General features: G+C 31.5%; 1 protein-coding gene across 1 annotated transcript in view; it reads right to left on the bottom strand.

Moving 5' to 3' along the window:
• The window catches only part of LOC126885092 (uncharacterized), a 644,223-nt gene that overhangs the window by 73,491 nt on the left and 551,122 nt on the right, over positions 1-19,610 (bottom strand). The window contains exon 4 of the mRNA XM_050651515.1: positions 5,203-5,303. Coding sequence (XP_050507472.1) covers positions 5,203-5,303 — 101 coding nt within the window. The remainder of the gene's footprint in view (positions 1-5,202; positions 5,304-19,610) is intronic.

Genomic DNA, 19,610 nt, shown 5'->3' with positions numbered 1-19,610 from the left:
TAAATTTTTTTGAGATATTTCAAATTACTTTACTTATCGTGAAAAAATTATTGCTTTCAGAGTTACAGTAGTTTAGATGAATAAAATTTTTCCTTTATTTATTCAGTTAGTCTTTTGAAGTATGTCAATTTTCGCAATCCAAAGAAATTAATTGTGACATTTTGAACTATAGCTTTGACCCTACGAAAGATGCATAAATAACTTTGTGACAAAATAATGTTTTTTGAGTTGCACTACTTTACATGAATATTTTGGTAATATCAATCAACTTTTCTGTTTTTTAGGAAAATGACAGGCCGTGGAAGCAAAATATTAGAAATTTTGAAAAAAGAAGCAGAACAACAGCGTGCATCTGTTCTGCATATACCAGTAAGCAGCCAAGTCAACAATGAAGAGAATATAAATCCAATGTTAACTGATGCTGACCCTCCGGTCATAACTGAATCTGTATTTTCTGTTCCTGGTATGTATAGAATTGATTTACCTACTCAATGTATTTCAACTGACGTACAGGATGTGACAAACTCTTCAAAAAAAGCTAACGATGTGTCTCCGATTATTAGCGAGTCTTCCCCTGTTCCTGTTTTGGATACAATGGTACTGCCTATTCACAATCCAACTAGCAATATTCATGTGACAAACGCTATAAAAAAATTCCAAAGCATTACTATGTCTCACCGATCCATAGTAACGAAAGTGATGTAGACGACTCAGACGCTGATCCGAACTACAATTATCGTGAAGCTGATTTACCTCAATTACAAACAACGCGATCTCGTAGCTGTTCCTCTTCATCGAGTTTGACTACTTCTTCCAGCTTTAGTAGTAGCTCTTCTTCTGATAGTGATGATAATACTACTAGTCACATACTACAAGATGCAACCAATATCTGCGATGGTCCGACGTTAAGAGCAATTCAAGATTTGGCACATGACCAGGAAGAGAAGAAAGGAAAGAAGAGGTTAAGAAAACCAGAAGGGTGGAAAATTAATTACACAAAGAGCCTTAGAAATTCGGGAAAAGCTTACCAATCTAGATCTAAATCTAAGAAACAAGTTCCTGCACGACAAATTCGCCCGCCTTGTGGAGAAAAATGCAGATGGAATTGCAGTACCAAACTCGAAATCACAGATCGCCAAAAATTGTTTGATGCATTTTGGAGACTTGGGGACCTTCAGCGACAGAGAGAGTTTATAGTGAGACATTCACAAGAAATAAAGCCCAAGTATAGGTACGTAAGTACGATTAAGTACCGGGCTCTAAACTCAGCATTTTGTAGTGAACAACTCGCGAATTCGTGTCTGTAAAACCTTTTTTAAGGCCACACTTGACTTAAGTGATCAAGCAATTAAAACAGCACTTACCAAAAAGACAGAATGTGGGTTTATAGAAGGAGAACAAAGAGGAAAGCACGGAAATCAACCCACCATAGACCCTGTAATTACTGAAAGTGTTGTTCAATTTATCAACACTATTCCAAGGATTGAATCGCATTATCTCCGTGCTCAAACTTCACGGGAATACATTCAGTGCGACAGATCTTTATCAGATATTTACCGCGATTATAAAGAACTTCGCCAAGCAAGTAACATGCCATTCGCTACAAGCTTGACATTTCAGCGCATATTTAATTTTCAATTCAACATTGGCTTCTATCGACCGAAAAAAGATTTGTGCGACTTATGCGAAAACTACAAAAATGCAGATGAAGAAAGTAAACTCAAAATTTCGGAAGCCTATAAAAATCATTTAACAGAAAAGGAACTGGCCCGAATTGAAAAAGAGAATGGCATAAAGCAGACTGATGCTATTGTGGTGGTTTATGATCTCCAAGCAGTAATGCAAATTCCTAAAGGGCAAGTATCCCTATTCTTTTACAAGTCTAGAATTAATTGTTTCAATTTCACTATAAGTGATTTACAGGCAAAGAATGTGGACTGTTATTTTTGGGATGAAACGGAAGGGAAACGTGGAGCGGTTGAAATCGGTAGTTGTGTATTGGCTTTTATTCAATCACAGTTAGATCAGCATTCCGATGAAGATATAGATCTGATATTTTACTCAGATAACTGCTGTGGGCAGCAAAAGAACAAGTATTTATTGACTGCTTATGCCAACGCACAAATTTTTAATACGGGGTCATTCGCAAAATGAAGGGGACAACGTTCACAGTGTGATCGAGAAGCAAGTAAAAAGGCAACTTAAGTCAGGTCCTATTTACATCCCACAGCAGTATACGACTTTGATTAGGGCTGCCAAAAAACTGGCCCTGCATACAAAGTGCATGAATTGACACATGACCAGTTTTATGATTTGAAATCGCTGCAGGAAAGTTGGGGAAATAATTTCAATTTGGATGAAGAAAACAATCAAGTTAGGTGGCATGACATTAAAGTTCTTAAAATGGAACAGGAAAGTCCTAACACTTTCTATTATAAAACATCATTTGCGGAAACAAACTTTAAAAAATGTTTTGTACACAAAAAAAAATCCACTAGACAAATGGCGGAAACTAATGTTGACTTTTCCAGTGGACTGATAAAGGCATATACTGTAAAAAATACTTTGTCAGATGCAAAAAAGAAGGATATCAAAGAACTTGTGGAAAAAAATCTTATACCCAGATCTTACTACGAGTGTTATTATAAAAATATCTTGTAAAACAAAAAAAAATCCATTATAAAAGTAAAATAAATAATAACTATAAAATAATTTTACAGTATGTAGTAGTTAAGATTATTAATAGGCTAATGTATTTGTGTTAACTTTTGTAATAAGACAAAATTATAACTTTTGATTTAAACTAACCACCTATGTTTTCATTCCATCACTAGGGCATAAATAAGTATCAGTGTACTTCAGATTATTCGGTAAGTATAATTACAAGAAAGACCAACTGAAAATACTCAAAATACTAAGAAATTTGAAGATTTTGTTAGAGTAAAAAGTAATGTTACTCTTTTTTGTTCAAGTAAAGTAAACTAACTTGAGATACTGTGCAAAAATAGTGCGTACTTCTAGTATAAAACTGGAGTAACTAAAAATCTCCATATTATTTAAATTTGAACACATTAATTAAAAAATGAGTACCTTAAGTACGGACTAAAAACCATTATCTTTATAATACTATCAATTTTTTTTTATATCTACCTTACATTAGCTAAAATCAGTTTTTGTCAATTTCTGAAAAATAAGGTATTTTGAGTTACAGTAGTTTACATCTAGGTGTGCGATATGTAGACTACAAAAACTGGCAATACCGTCCACCTTTCTATATCGGCCAATAGTTCTTTCATTTTTAGTGGCCGTTACTGACAAATTTTACTGTACAGTAAAACCCGTGTTAAAGGCTACCTGCCAACATCGGCCACCTGTCCTAACGGCCAGTTTAAAAATTTCCCAAACCAATTATATGTAGACTACAAAAACTGGCAATAGCGGCCACCTTTCTATATCGGCCAATAGTTCTTTCATTTTTAGTGGCCGCTACTGACAGGTTTTACTGTATTACGAAAAAAGATGAAATGTGAGATTCTATCTAACGGCGCGACTACTCGCGGGTTAAAGCTAATTGGCTCTCCCCAAAGCCACAAAATTCCACAAAAAGAAGAAGAAAAAAAATTCTACGCATTACTACACCCTTCCTCGAGGCACTTACGAAATTTTTTCAAAATGCAAAATTTTTCATCAAGTTATCGCGAAAAAGGATAAAAATTGAGATTCTATCTCACCGCGCGACTACTCGCGGGTTAAATTATGAAGTATTCTAGTATTAAAAGTTACTCTTGCTTGAAGTTGGTAAAATACACCGTTTTTTTTTTCATTTTCAAAATTTTTTTCAAATTCAGGAAACGAAAAATTTTTAAATCGATTTTTCTAGAAAACTGTGTGTCCTACCGACCTAAAGCAAGAGTACCTTTTAATACTAGAATACCTCACAATTTAATAATCCAGTATCAAAAGGGCTTAAAAGTTAAAGACAAAAAAGTTATGCGATAAAATAACCGTTGCCCCACCCAAAACCACCACTCAAAGTCACCATAGATGGAATCGATTTATCTCTGGAAGATAAATATGTGTACCAATTTTCGTTTTTTCTAACTAAAAGCGTTCTGGAGGTATTGAAGAAAAACTAATTACAAGACGCCATCTTCAAAGATTTCTAGCTCCCTTAGGAAGCATTTTCGGACTAGGTGAATGTGGTTAAATTCTCTTAAAATTATCTGAGGAATGTCCTGTCTTGGTTTGTGTGTCTTGGTTTGTGGGTAGAGTTTCTGGACACCCTGTATAGTCGGTTCGCTAAACTCGACACAACTGGCTAGTGAATTTAGTAGGTAATGTTTTTGTTTTTTTGCGAATTTTGCCAAGATTGGCAAAATTAATAATTATTTAGTAATTATTTTTTTTGCCGAATTGGCAAAATTATTGACTAAAATCACTTGCTAGTTGTGTCTGAGTTTAGCGAACCGACAGTATATGAAATAATATTGTTTGGTATAAAAAATTATGGCCTGATATGTGTAATTCTAATGGAAAAAATATTTGAAGATTTTTCTCAAATTATGGATACAAACATTTTCATTTATAACTCTTTTATTTTTAATTTGACGAAGAAAAGTAATTCTTCATAGAAAGCTATTCATGTTCTAAGATTTATGATGCAACCAACATATTATATGTATAAAGTTTTATTAATTTTATACGAGGTATATAAAAATATAAATTTAGATCAAGAGTAAACTACCTTTATAGTTCATAACATTTAAATTAGAATGATATAATTGCACATTAAAACATAATTATTAATTCTAAACTACTTTCCATAATAGCAATTTTTCCATATTACGAATTAAAATACGTAAATAAACAAAGTTTTCGTTATGATAATGCTCGCATTTTCAGCTTGTTAGTACTCATGTTTACAAAAATATCCCTATCGTAAAATATTCTGTTACATAGGGTTATATCACCAGTATATTTTTATATTAGTAGTATTGTACATTGTACCTAGAGTTTGCTCATTTCCCATTTCCAATGCAAACACATTCCCCTTACTTGAGAAACACGAGATAAAACAGAAATCTAATTCTCTTTAGAGTAAAAGCAAACAGATTTGTCTGGAGTAGTAAGTAAAGATTTTAAGGAGTATTGCTCTCCTCTGAGAGGAAGATCAGAATATTGAGTCAGTATTTGCCAACCAACCTGAATGTAAAAGGCAGGACCTCGGGTGATTTCGAATCCATTGTGTTCCCTGTCGTCGGTTTGTAAGGCAAAGAGGCCCGCAGCGGCTATCGCCAATAACGCTAAAAAATAAAATATTCATGAGTTTGCTAGGAAGTTTATTATGTTTTTATTAAAGTATATGTTAAAAGCGAAGGTACATGCCAGTCAATAGTGAAAAAACCTGAAAAAATGTTATACAGGTAACTTAAGGCTTTATTTGGGTAGTACATGATGACATAATAATATGCGATTTAGCGTGAACAATAATCTATATAAAAATGTTCTACATTAAATTTTAAACAAAAATGGTCGAAGGAATAATCGTTCTAAAATCAATTGTTCCGGAATTACGGATGGTGTAAAGTGGAGGTTTTCCATATTTTTATTGTTAGGGCAAATTATAATAATATGTATTATTACTGAGGAAATTAATTTTTTTAACAGGATTGTATTTTCTACACATCATTTTCTATTTCAGTTGCCGGTGGTATGTTACTAATAAGCCCTTGAAGGAACTTCAACCACAACACCTTCAAGAGGCTTCTACAGGCCTAGGCCATATAAATCTGTGGTACGTAGAAACCCACTCTGAACTTTTTCTATGGACAATGCATCATGAATATCTTGCCAACAGTAAATTCCAACAAAATGATTTTAAATACCCAAAATATTTCTTGTATAATAGTGATGATTATAATGCAATGAGTTTCAAGTAAACTTATTCATCAGTTTCAGTCCTCTTAAAATACAACATTTTTGTCTTGTACATTTTCGTCTATGACGGTTGTGTCCTTAATATTAAATCCTAGGCCTAAGCAATTTCTACATATGCTTGAACAGTTTAGACGACCCTTCTTTCGACGCTCATAGTCACGCATGCATTCGTCTTTGCATGTACAAACTATGAGGGAAAGTTATTCCTCGGGAGCTGCAGCACGTACTGTTGTAATTGGTGTCAGGTGTTCGTTATTCTTCTTCCAATCTCACACGAGCAGATTCTCCTTCTTATTTAGCCACTGCTGTACTTGGTGGTAGGTCCTTAACTAATGCTGGCTGCAAGCTCCTGAAGTGGGGAATAGTGCAGCTAACTTGAGCAGAGAATGTATAGGCTGCTTTGCAATAGCCTTCAAGTAAGACTGGTAGCGAAAATAATCTAGATCTTCCATGTTCCTGGCATCAAACATCTCAAAAAGGAAATGCTTTCCGGCGTAAGCTACTGCACTTGGGTCAGCTTTGGGGTCATTGAAGACTAGAAGTTTTCTATGATGAGAGTCGTTAGCTTGCGCTTTTCTATACGGTGTAATTTTCTCCGTCTTGTAGATAGCTAATACCGCGTCACATCCTGTAAAGGCATTATTGCAAGTATTATATCGTTCACACGCCCAATACCTCGCTAAATGTGAGCGATAGTGTAAACTTTTCCGACTGAATTAATAAGAGGAACACAGGTTTTCTCAGCTTCATCAATAGCTGCTAAGCTATTAATAAGTCAGCGCCACCCGATGCTTGATGAACTATAGCCCAATAAAATGAAATAAAATCAAAATGTAATTCCGTACAGGTTGGAATAATTTTTTTATCAAAGTTTGGGTCCAAACAAAAGATATTTTCAGTAGTAATTGCACAAGAGCTCTAAAATTCTATATTAATTTTAGAGTTCGAGTGCAATTTGTTGCGATTATTTCATGAATAAAACTGTTCAAAACCGAAATTTTATTTTAATTTATTTATGTAAGTACAAGTTAGTACAATTATAAACAAAGTTTTTTTATAAATATTTGACGAATGAAAGTCATCACTTTTATAATTATTTTTAAAACATTAATTGTCATTAATGTCACTGAATGTATTCTTTCGTAGGAACGAAGGGCATCTGACGTAATATACTTAACGACGGGCAATTATCAAAAATTATCGATTTAATTCAGATTTCTGTAGCTTCCTATTGGTCTGACTCTCCTATGAATAAATAATCAAGAAAGTATATGATTCATATGAGGGGATCATTGTTTAAATAATTATAAATGGGTAGTTTTTGCTCAAAATTTACTTTTTTAAGTGCTGCGCTAATTCATGTTCATATTAAGGTTTCTACAATTTTTTCGTGAAAAGTTGAAGAAACAATCTATTATATTAGACTTACCAAATTAAATTTGACCCTTAATTTATTTAAATAATTTTAAATCAAAATTGAAAAACAAGTTTCCAAAAAAATATTATTTCCATTATAAATAAGGACTATCAAACATTTTGTTTTGCATAAAAAGTTGCGCTATCGTATCAGTATAAACTGAAAAAAAAATGGTTGATAAATATTGAGTAGTTTATGAGATATATAATTTGTTTACAAAAAATTACCATTTTTTGATCTGCGAAAACGCGGTTGTTGCCAATAGAGTATACAGTATACAGTCGAACCCGCTTATTGGAATAGCCTTCATGCCAACGAAAAATATTCTTATAACCGGGATATTCTAATAACCGATCTTTGGTGGCTAGCCGAAATAAATGTACCGAATATACCTACGTAATGATAGTATTAAATACTGTGTTAACATGTATGTATATGTATATGGTTTTAGGTCGTTCTATGTCAATAATACAGTAGTGTAACTATTAGTATCTACTTATTTATTAAAAACCAAATTGCATTATATAATATGGATGCATAGAGGAATTAATATGAAATGTAGGTATACAATATATAGATGTGTAAATATTTTCTTATACTATATCTAAAATACATATAAAAGAGTTACTTGTTTTGTCTTGAAAAATAATAGGTAATTGTACTTGTTTTTTTTTGTTACATAAACTACTAATCAGTTGTTGCTCTAAATTATAACAATTAGAAAAATTTGCATTGTATTGACCCTCCAGAAAACTTCTTACCTACGAGCGGTTAGGATAGCCGATTAGCTGTTTCTAAAAATTTTTTATAACAGGCAAATGGGTGGCAATACGTAAATAAATTTGCAGACAAATGAATTATTTTATGGCCTGTGTCGGCGAAAGATTGAATTCGTACTCATAACAAAGTAATAAAGTAATAAAGTGTATTACTTCACAAACCCTAAAAATATATTAAACAGCACTACAGGCCTTCGAGGCCTTTGTCGACAATCCATAATACCAGACATAATTTAAATTTTTAGGAAATTGTAGGTAAAAATTTATTCGTTGATATGAAGAATATTCTATAAAGCGGTACTATCTTACTAAATCATATTCCAATAAACGAATAAATTTATTAAGGAGTCAATGGAAACGTTTCGGGACCTCGAATTTTTATTCCATAAACCGGGATATTCCTATAAGCGTTTTTCCTATAACCGACTGTACAAGTTTTTAAGGTCTCATTTTTTTGCTTTTATGTATATTTTCGACAGAGGTATTGACAAATCAAAATTTCAATTAAATACCCCTCCAAAATGATATTTGAAAATTGGTGTAATTTGTTTAAAATTTGTTTTTTTAATAACATCGCCCTGGTTAAAAATTTTGAAATAATTTTTCAATAATCGTGTTCCTGGTATTTTTCGACACACTTGCAAAAGAAAAAAAATTTCTAGATCCATTTTTTGCCGAGATAGCTTTCCAAGTTTAAAAATTGATATTTTGTTTATTTATCAATATTAACATTTTAAAGTGCGTGAGTACATCTATCAACCCTACTACTCAACAATGTAATTTATACATAGTTTTAAAATTTTAGAGTATTCTAAAAAAAATAATGATTTTCGTAGCGACCTTAAATGAAAACTTTTTACATGAAGAGTGGTGCAGTAGTACTTTGCAATATCTTTGTTAATAATGGACCAATTTCAATGTTTTTTTAGTTTAGGGTAGCATATAAAAATAATAACATCTAAATGACACTTTTTACAACAAATATTCGTCAATTTGTTATAAACAATTTGTTTTCAATTTTTTTTTTCCTACGTGTGATAAATAAAAATTGACACAAAAAATTTTCTATAAAAAAAATTACCAGATAATACTGAATTAGCATTAAAAGTTTGTTAAAGACTTTTTTCTTTGTACAATATTAAAAAATATATTATTATTTATTTTACATTTAATTTTACAATCTTTATAACATGTAGTACACTAAAAATTGTGTATGTATTTGTTAATTTTTATTTTACTATTAATTATATTATACATAATAGATACTATACATAATAGATTTATAATATATCCTCCATTTTTTTTATATATTTTCTTTTGTATTCACATTAACTTTGCGAGATTTAGCCTATGATTTGTACAAAGAAAAAATTTTTTATGTTTCTTTAACAAAATTTTACATTTGGTTAGATATTTAAAATAAAAATTTGTTATAATACTGTTTTGTGGTTATCTTTGGTGCAAATTTAATTTATAACAATATTAGAGAAAAAAAAATTCTTGAAAAAAATATTGTTTATAACAAATTATAAATATTTATTGGAAAAAATATCATCCCGATGCCATTATTTTTATATGCTACCCCAAATTAAAAAAATATATATTGAAATTGTCCCATTATTAACGAAGATATTGCAAACTACTCCTCCGCCAATTTTCAGCCAAAAAGTTTTCATTTAAAGTGCTATGAAAATCATTATTTTTCAAAATAGCCTAGAATTTTTATTATCTGTATAAATGACAATGTTAAGTAGTAGGGTTAATAGATGTAGTGACGCACTTTTAAATGTTAATATTGATAAATAAACAAATTATGAATTTTTAAACTTGGAAAAGCTTTCTCGGCAAAAAATGGTTCTAGAATTTTTTTTCCTTTGTTAATGTATCAAAAACTACCAGAAACACGAATATCAAAAAATAATTTCAAATTTTTTAATTCCGCCGATTTTGTTAAAAAAATAAGTTTTAAACAAATTACACCAATTGCGAATCGCCATTTTTGAGGAGTGTTTAATTGAAATTGTGATTTGTCAATACATTTATCGAAAATATACATAAAAGCAAAAAAATGAGACCTTAAAAACTTGTATACTCTATCGGTATAACAACCGCGTTTTTACAGATGAAAAAATGGTAATTTTTTTTCAATTTATACCGATACGATAGCGCAACTTTCTATGCAAAAGAAAATGTTTGATAGTGCTTATTTATAATGGAAATAATATTTTTTGGATACTTGTTTTTCAATTTTGATTTACAATTATTTAAATATATTAAGGGTCAAATTTAATTTCGTAAGTCTAATAAACAAAAATTGTTTCTTCAGCTTTGCACGACAAAATCGTAAAAACCTTAATATTATGAACATGAATAAGCGCAGCACTTAAAAAAGTAAATTTTGAGCAAAAATTACCCATTTTTAATTATTGAAACAATGATATCTTCATATGAATCGTATACTTTCTTGAAAATATCTTTTGTTTTTACCTAAACTTTGATAAAAAATTTATTCCAACCTGTACGGAATTACATTTTGATTTACATGTATTTTAATTTTATTTAATCCGTCTACTATGCAACCACATATTTCCAAGTGCACTGTAACAAATGAAATAAAGCCCATTTTGTTGTTAGCGTTAGCTAGGCATTCACTTTGGTTAATATTTAAATGGATTGAGGCTTCAGCTTCTACTTCAGCACTAAAACATGCCCTCTTTAGGTGTTTTTCATCTTTTGTATTTCCTTGCTGATATCCATCAAATACAACAGTCGCTTTTCCGTAATGAGTAATTACATAGTCTCTGTTTGAAGATAAGTGGGGGTCGCCAGAAAACACGATATTGGAGGTGACCTCCATAAATGATGTATATATGCTATTTTTGACATGAAGATTTGCTTCTTTTTCTCATCATAGCAGACTCGTCAAACAAAGATGGAGGATACATCACTCCTTACTGTACACACTATCCGATGTATGTAATAGAATGTTTGGGTTTAAACATACCGTGGTGGTTGGTGGTGTTAATGGTGTTAATTGTCATCCACCTAGTTATAGAGGCTAGCTGTGGACGGCGACCACAGCTTGTCTGACAGCAGCGCTGGTCTCAATACTTCAAATACGCTGCTAACAATCTGTTGTACATCTTATCCTCTATTGGACAAAATATTATTGCACAATATGGATGTTTAATAAAATCCATTAGTTATTTCTGTTCCGGTTTATTTTATTGAAAAAGCTAAACATTACAGTAATGTCTACATGCACACCTTCTGTTGAACACCTTCTGTAACTTCTGTAGAGTGTTTTTTAAGTTGACGTACGTACACTGACAAGTATGTGTCAAAGTTGACGTAAAGTGGAAAGTATATCTAAATTAATAATAGACGTGCACTGTATAGCTATCTCTGTCGTTCAAAACCACCTATGGTGACAATAATTTTGGATCACACGTTAGTTATGTTATGTAGATGAAATGTAGAATAAAATAATGTGTTGATATTTTATGTATTTGTATTTAAACAACTAACAACTCAATAAACGTGATTACATAATTCTACATCGAAGAGGAAAATAATGAATTGACATTTTTCATTCTTACAAAAACCGTTGACAATTGACATAACATAAGCAGTGCTGCCAATCATAGAGCACCAAACGGAACCAAGACAGGTTTGTTCGTTATTCTAGAGTAATTATTTAACACCCTCCCTCAAACCTGTCAATATACAAAACTAAAAATTAAACCCTTAAGCCTAACTTATTTACGAAATAATTAAATTTCTCATAGCACAGAGACTTTGTAAATACATCTCCAAGTTGCTCATTAGAACAAATATATTCAACCTTCATAATAGCCTGTGCTATCAGATCCAAAACAAAATGTAATTTCACCTCAATGTGTTTACACCTTTTATTATTTTCAAAGTTTTGTAGTAATTTGATAGTACTTTGATTATCTTCAAATATTGTGATTGGTAATGAAAATTTAATTTCCAAATCTAAAAGTATGTTTTTTATATAAAGTAATTCACATGATGCTGCACAGACTGCTATAAACTCCGATTCTGTACTCGATAGAGTTACCAAACTTTGTTTTTTAGAAGACCATGAAACTAGATTATTAAAAAGTTTAAAACAATATCCACTAATGGATTTTCTATCAGTTATGTCATTAGCCCAATCAGCATCAGTGTAACCAACTAACTCAAAACTAGAAATATCTTCTAAATGATAAAAATACAACTTAAAATTAATACTAGATTTCAAATATTTCAGTACTCATAATAAATGTTTAAAATGTTCATTAGTAGCACTATCTTGAAATCTCCCAAAATAACTAATGCTGAAACAAATATCAGGTCTAGTACCCATCATAATGTACATGAGACTACCTAACAGTTCTTTGTATGGTAAATTAGTATTAAGATTACAATCAGAATTTCTCACTAGGTTCAAATTCTTTTCAATTGGTGTTTTAAACCTTTTACTGTCTTCGACATTATATCGCTTAACAAGATTTCCAATTGCATGTATTTGGTCAAGAGTTATGATCCTATTCCCAAAATCCCTGTTAATTCTTATTCCCAAAAGGTTAAATTGATTGCTTATTTTGTTCATTTTAAAAGACTCACACAATTTTGTTTTCAAATGATTCAAAAATATATTATTATTACAAGCCACCAAAATATCATCTACATAAAGAAGTAAATAACACATTATATCTTTATTAATAAAACTATACAGACAGCAGTCTGTTTTTGAACGTTTAAAATTTAACATTAGCATAAATTCATTAAATTTTTCGTTCCATGCTTTTGGGGATTGCTTGAGATCATAGATTGCCCTATTCAATAAGCACACTTTATTTTGATCCTTATTTGAAACTTTAAGACCTTCAGGTATTTTCATAAAGGTTTTTTCTTTCAAAGAACTATTCAGGAAAGCATTTTTCACATCTAATTGTAACAATAGTAAATTGTAATGATTACAGATAGACAATATTATTCTTAATGTAGATAACTTTGCTACAGGAGCATGTATTTGTGAAAAATCATTAAAATTAATTTGTTCAAAGCCCCGTGCAACTAATCGGGCTTTATACACAGGCTGACCAACACAATTTTCCTTTAATCGAAAAATCCACCTATGACTAATTACCTTTTGATTATATTTCTTCTCAACTAATTCCCAAGTATTATTATGTTGCAGTGCATCCAACTCATCATCAATTGCCTGTTGCCATGAACTCCATTCTCAACTCTCTTTTGCTTCTGAGTAGGACTTCGGTGCATTTGTTAGTTCAGTAAGTAGTGCCAAACAGCTTATATCTAATTCTTCATCACACTTTGCTGCATCTAATTCATAAATGTCATATTTTCCAGGTAATTTTCTTACTCTTTGTGGCCTGGCATTTTGCGTACTTCCAGAAGACAATCCTTCATTATCCTTTTTGTTATCTTCGTCTTTGTCTACTTCACTATCAGACTTCCTTTCTTCATCTCCAATATCATTTCGTATTTCTCTTTCGTCGACTTTATTTTCTTGTATATCATAATTTTCTTCATCTTCTTTTTCTCTGTTTCTTCTCATATCTTCTTCTTTTTTATTCATAAAATTATTTTCATCGAATACTACATTTCTACTGTGAATTAACTTGTTTTCTTCTTCTTGCCATAACTTGTAACCATTCTCAGTATAACCAATAAGTCTGCACATTACTCCTTTATCGTCAAGTTTCTTCCTCAAAGCATCTGGTATTCTGGCATATGCTATGCAACCAAAAATTCGCATATTAGAGACATTTGGCTTTCTACCAAGCCATAATTCAAAGGACTTTTATCCTGTATTGAGCAAGATTGGGTTCTGTTGTTTATATATGCTGCCATGAGAACTGCATCTTCCCAAAAACATTTGTTTATTCCTGCCTCTTTTATCATACATCTTGCTCTATCCATTAATGTTTGATTCATACGTTCTGCAACTCCATTCATTTGAGGAGTGTAGGGTGGAGTGTATGATATTTGAATTCCCTTTTCTGAGCAAAACTTTAAAATTGCATTAGAACAATACTCACCTCCATTGTCACATTTTAACTTTGAAATAGGTTTATTGCAAAATAATGATGTCACTTTTGCTGTATAATCTTTAAAACAATTGTAAACTTCGTCCTTACCTTTTACAGTATATACCATGACAAACCTAGAAAAATCATCAACAAACGTTATAAAATACTTATAACCATTACGTGATGTCGGTGCAATCGGGCGGCATACATCCGTATGAACTAATTCAAGAACTCTAGCACTTCTAGATGTTTTTGAATTATATGGAAAACATTTTTGTTTCGATTGTACACAAACATCACAAATTTTATCAAACTTTGATTTGGTAAACTCTAAACCGTTAACTATATTTAAATTTTTAATTTTTGAAATAGAACCATAATTCAAATGACCATACCGTTTATGCCAAATATCTATATTTAAGGCTAAATTTGCAGATTCAGCATTGATTTTAAATATAATTTTGTATAAGTTACTAAGACGTTTACCTTCTACAAAAACATTATTATCCTTTTTAATAAAGATCTTACCATCATTACATACAACTTCAAATCCTGCCTTTTCAATGGTAGGTATAGACAACAAATTTGCTCTTAGTTTTGGCACACAAAACACATCTTTCAAAGTAATTTTTACATTTTTATTTTGCACCACACTTATCACCTGTAAATCACCTATACATGTTGCCTCCATACTTTTTCCTTTTTCTGCCAGTTGTATTTCTCTTCTCTCTGCAAATCTTTTCTTGTTGATAAGCACCTCTTCATTGTTTATATAATGGTGTGTAGCCCCCGAATCTGCATACCACTCACTTAAATCCTCTACACTTTCAGATGTTGCACAGAAAGCAACAGCATTATCCTCTTCTCTGTTACATTCATTCATAGCATAATTTGCCCTGTTTCCATTTTTTTTTGTTTATCACTCACATTCTTCTTTTTGACGAAACATTGACTCGCTCTGTGTCCCATCTTACCACAAGTGAAACATTTAATGCCACATACGCTCTTAACGTGCCCAATTATTCCACACTTAAAACATTTTACTTGCTTTTCTGTTGCACTAAAAGATAAAGGCAAAACTTTTGCGTTTCTTGAATTTTTATTGGAATGAAACTGTAACAACCTACTTTTCACAAATTCTATTTTTAAAGCGTCTTCTGATAAAGTTCTTATCGCTGTTACTATATTTTCAAATTCTTGTGGCATTGACAATAGCAAGAAACAAGACATGTCAGATTCATCAAAACTACTACCTAGATTTTTTATTTCTCTAAATAGTCGATCACATTTTGCGAAATGGTCATGAATATCCATGTCATTATTGTACTTTAAGGTTGTTAGTTCTTTTAACAAATAAAACTTGGAACACGTACCTTTCTTATCAAATATTCTTTCCAGTTTTTGTATCATGTCATGAGCTACTTCCACTTCTTTTATATATTCCAAATGTGAATCAGCAATACTTTGGATGATTACCATACAAGCCTTATTGTTCCTTTTATGCCATTCCTCCCCTCTATCAATCACGGGTACCGGCTTCAAAGCTTCACTACATTCAAGGGCCTTTAGAACTGAGAACAACCTAAACTTCCAGTTATCGAAACTGTTTCCATTAAAAGGTATTATGCCATATTTGTTTTCAGTTGACTTCTCCATTATTTAAACTTTTGCTTGCTTTTACAAACACGTGCCTTTACTAGCCTTTCTTTTCACGTTTTTACCTCTTCTTTCTCAACACATTCTTTGTTCAGCTGGGCCCATAACCATTGTTATGTAGATGAAATGTAGAATAAAAGAATGTGTTGATATTTTATGTATTTGTATTTAAACAACTAACAACTCAATAAACGTGATTACATAATTCTACATCGAAGAGGAAAATAATGAATTGACATTTTTCATTCTTACAAAAACCGTTGACAATTGACATAACATAAGCAGTGCTGCCAATCATAGAGCACCAAACGGAACCAAGACAGGTTTGTTCGTTATTCTAGAGTAATTATTTAACAAGTTAAACCCGAAAAATAAATTTGAAACCATAATAATTGTGCAAGTTCTCATGTTTATGCCATTGCATCGCAAATTCCATTTGAAGGAATTTGCAATATATTTTTGGAAATTATTAGGGTTCTAGTTTATTTTTCTATAACCGTGTTAAAAATGCAATTTTTAGCACTTCATACGAGCGTTAAAAATGCTACTTTAAGGCACTAGTGCTTTAAAAAAAATTTAAGGCACTGCAGTTCTTATTGACCCTATAGGCAATTTTGATGTCATGTTAAAAAAATATAAAAATGGAATGTCAGTCAAGTTCAAGTAAAAGTTTTTGTAGATATTTTCCTGTAATTACGTTTGTAGAAAAAATATTGTATGATATGCGTGTTAAAAAGTACATTTTTAAGGCACTCATGTAAATTGCAGAACTCGCTTCCGCTCATTCTGCAAACTTTCACATGCGTGCCTTAAACGTGTACTTTTAACACTTATATCATAAATAACTCTTTTCGGGTGTAACTACAATGATATTATGCAAAAAATTATGTTCCATTGCAGATGTAATATGCGTTTATCTAGAAAACGGTTGAGTTTAGCGAGATGAATGCAGTTTAATTAAAAATATTAAGAGAATAATTTGATTCAAAAAGTGTATATATAAAGTGTATTTTGTTAAGGCATTTTTTTAAATAACCAAAGAGGGTTTTTTAAAGGCGAGTACACTTACCTTTTATAAATATCACACTCTCAGTGCAAGACTGCAGTAAGTCAAAATAAGTAAGTTTCGAGATAAAAACGATTTTGTTTATTTTCGTGCTAATATCGGTGAAATAAGACACAAGTTTTAAGAAAAATTAACATTTAATTATGATTTTGCATGATTTTCAGCCTATATTACATTAGCCAAAAATAGAAATTTAAATAAAATAATATTAATGCTAAAAAAATTAGGAATTTCGAAGTTACAACACTTTTGCACGGAGAAAATTGTTAATCAGTACACATATTAGAATTTCAAAGTTACAACACTCTTGCACGGACAAAATTGTAAAAAGTGTAGACACATTTATGGTAGGGAAGTCCAAGCGGGGATTTTTGCAGTAACTCGAGCGCGTCAGATTATTATGTGGGGAGAAACCTGGTAACCTGTAGATGTACCTCTACCATATATTGGCTCTAAAAACAGGGGAGTTCGTTGAGGTGGGGCCGAAAAAAAAATCTATCCTTAGAAAAACTCGAAATCGTCAAATTAACACAAGGTAAGTTAAGTATATGCAAAACAGTTTATATTTCAAAAATCTGACGATTTGGGCGAGGCGAAAGGAAATGGGAGTCACAAACTTTCATAAGAAAAAAGCGAATGTTTCGCGAAATTAACGATAGATGTAAAAACTAAAAAGTAAGTGCTCAATATTTGTCATAAATCTGTGGAATGATACCAAACACGACTCCCCACGGAGACCCACGGAGAAGGGGTGGGGGTAAATTTTAAAATTTAAATACGAATCCCGCGATATTTAGCGAAATGAACATCACATCTAAAAACTGAAAAATACACTTATTCAATATGTTTGAAAAATCTATCGAATGGCACCAAACACGACCCCCATGGAGGTGGGGTGGGGGTTACTTTAAAATTTTAAATAGGAGCCTCCATTTTTTATTACAGATTCGAATTCCTTACGTAAAAATAAGTAAATTTTATTTTGAAACATGTTTTCGAATTATGGATAAATGACACTATAATCGGAAAAACGACTGTTAGAAATGGAAAATTAAATTAAAAATGGAAAGTCCATACTAAAATGGAAAACTTTACTTAACTTTTTTTGGTTTTAGATCCTACTCTTCACAACCCAATCGGTCCCCAAAGAGCTCGAATGACTGCACATTTAGCATACTTTCCTCCCCTACTATTATTACTGTTAGTTGTTGCCCTCGTCTCGTACATCATCTTGTGCCAAAATATTTTTATAAAAACTATGGTGGGCTTCTGGTATCATACCCGAATGGCATAAAAGTATACCAAATCTTTCTTTTTGGCCATTTAAATTTTTGGCTGTCCTTTGGCAAATTTTCTGAGAATAGATATTTTTGACCTGTCAGTATTGTTAATACACAAGTTTTAAGATAACTGTTTGTCCTTTCATGAGAAAAAATATTTTTGGTCGTAAATAATTAGTCTTAATTTATGTTTTTAATCCAATCTAACAAGTCAATGGTCAAACGACATCACACACATCTTATGGAAAATATAATGTCACACAAAGGACATAAAATTTACATGAATAGATTGGTCTCGTAAATCTTTGTTTATTGTCTCTGCCGTTAATGTATTACGTAGACACGCTGTATATTAAAATTAAACGCTACAGATATAGATATTAAAATAACAAATATCTTACTTTTTTCGTGCCTTTCATTGCTTTTTATCGAAGCTATTGCAATGTTCCGTGAAAAACTGTTGTAACTGTTACATTAGAATTACAACAGTTTTGCACGGAACTTATGTTCAAAAACGGAAAATAGTTAAACTGTTGTTGTTGTAATATTTAGTCAGTTAAGCATTTGAAAGTTACTAAAGTTTTACAGGGGATAGATATGCATGTTTAAAATAGAATTCCATGATTACTTCATTTTCAAACAATTTTTGAGTTACTGCAGTCTTGCACTGAGGGTGCGATATGTTTATGGTAACACAGTTTTCAAAACAGTAAAATGTTACGAAAACTTTTTGCTGTTGCTAAAATTTACTTCAGCAAAAATACCACATAATATTGTGAGTTTGGTATGTTAATTAATAGCAAGTATTTAATGTATGGGACCACTGGAACAGGGGAAGTTTTAGTTGTGGAACAAGTTAAAAATTTGGAACGTCAGACTACGAAAACGTCCCATGTATTTTGTCGGACATAACTTCCAATTTATTTGTTAATACCATTTCTCTAAACTCTCATGCAAAAATCAGACTGGTGTTTATCATCAACGTAATTTCTGTTATTTGATATGTTCTACGTGTCAAACTTATTAAAATGCCCAGTTAATGATAAATAGCAGTCTGATTTTTGCGAGAGAGTTTAATGAAAGGGTAACAAATCAATTGGAAGTTGTGTGCGACAAAATACATGGGACGTTCTCGTAGTCTAACGTTCCAAATTTTTAACCTGTTTCACAATTAAAACTTCCCCTGTCACTGTTCCCATACATCAAAGTTTGTCCGACTAGACACCCTGAAGCTATTAGCAAATTTTCAGCTCTCTACTAATCAACTTTTTTGGTACGAGGGATTCAGACCTCATAAAATTTATCACACAGTCCGATAGCAGTTTATAATTTGAGTTACAAAATTGTAGAATAACTGCATCAAAACTTTTAGTCTAGGGCGCATCTGTTTTGAGATGGACGTTGAGAGGT

This window comes from Diabrotica virgifera, chromosome 5 (genome assembly GCF_917563875.1).
Source record: "Diabrotica virgifera virgifera chromosome 5, PGI_DIABVI_V3a".
Lineage (NCBI taxonomy): Eukaryota > Metazoa > Arthropoda > Insecta > Coleoptera > Chrysomelidae > Diabrotica > Diabrotica virgifera.
Note: the sequence above shows the minus strand (reverse complement) of the source record. Positions and strands in the feature narration are given on the sequence as shown.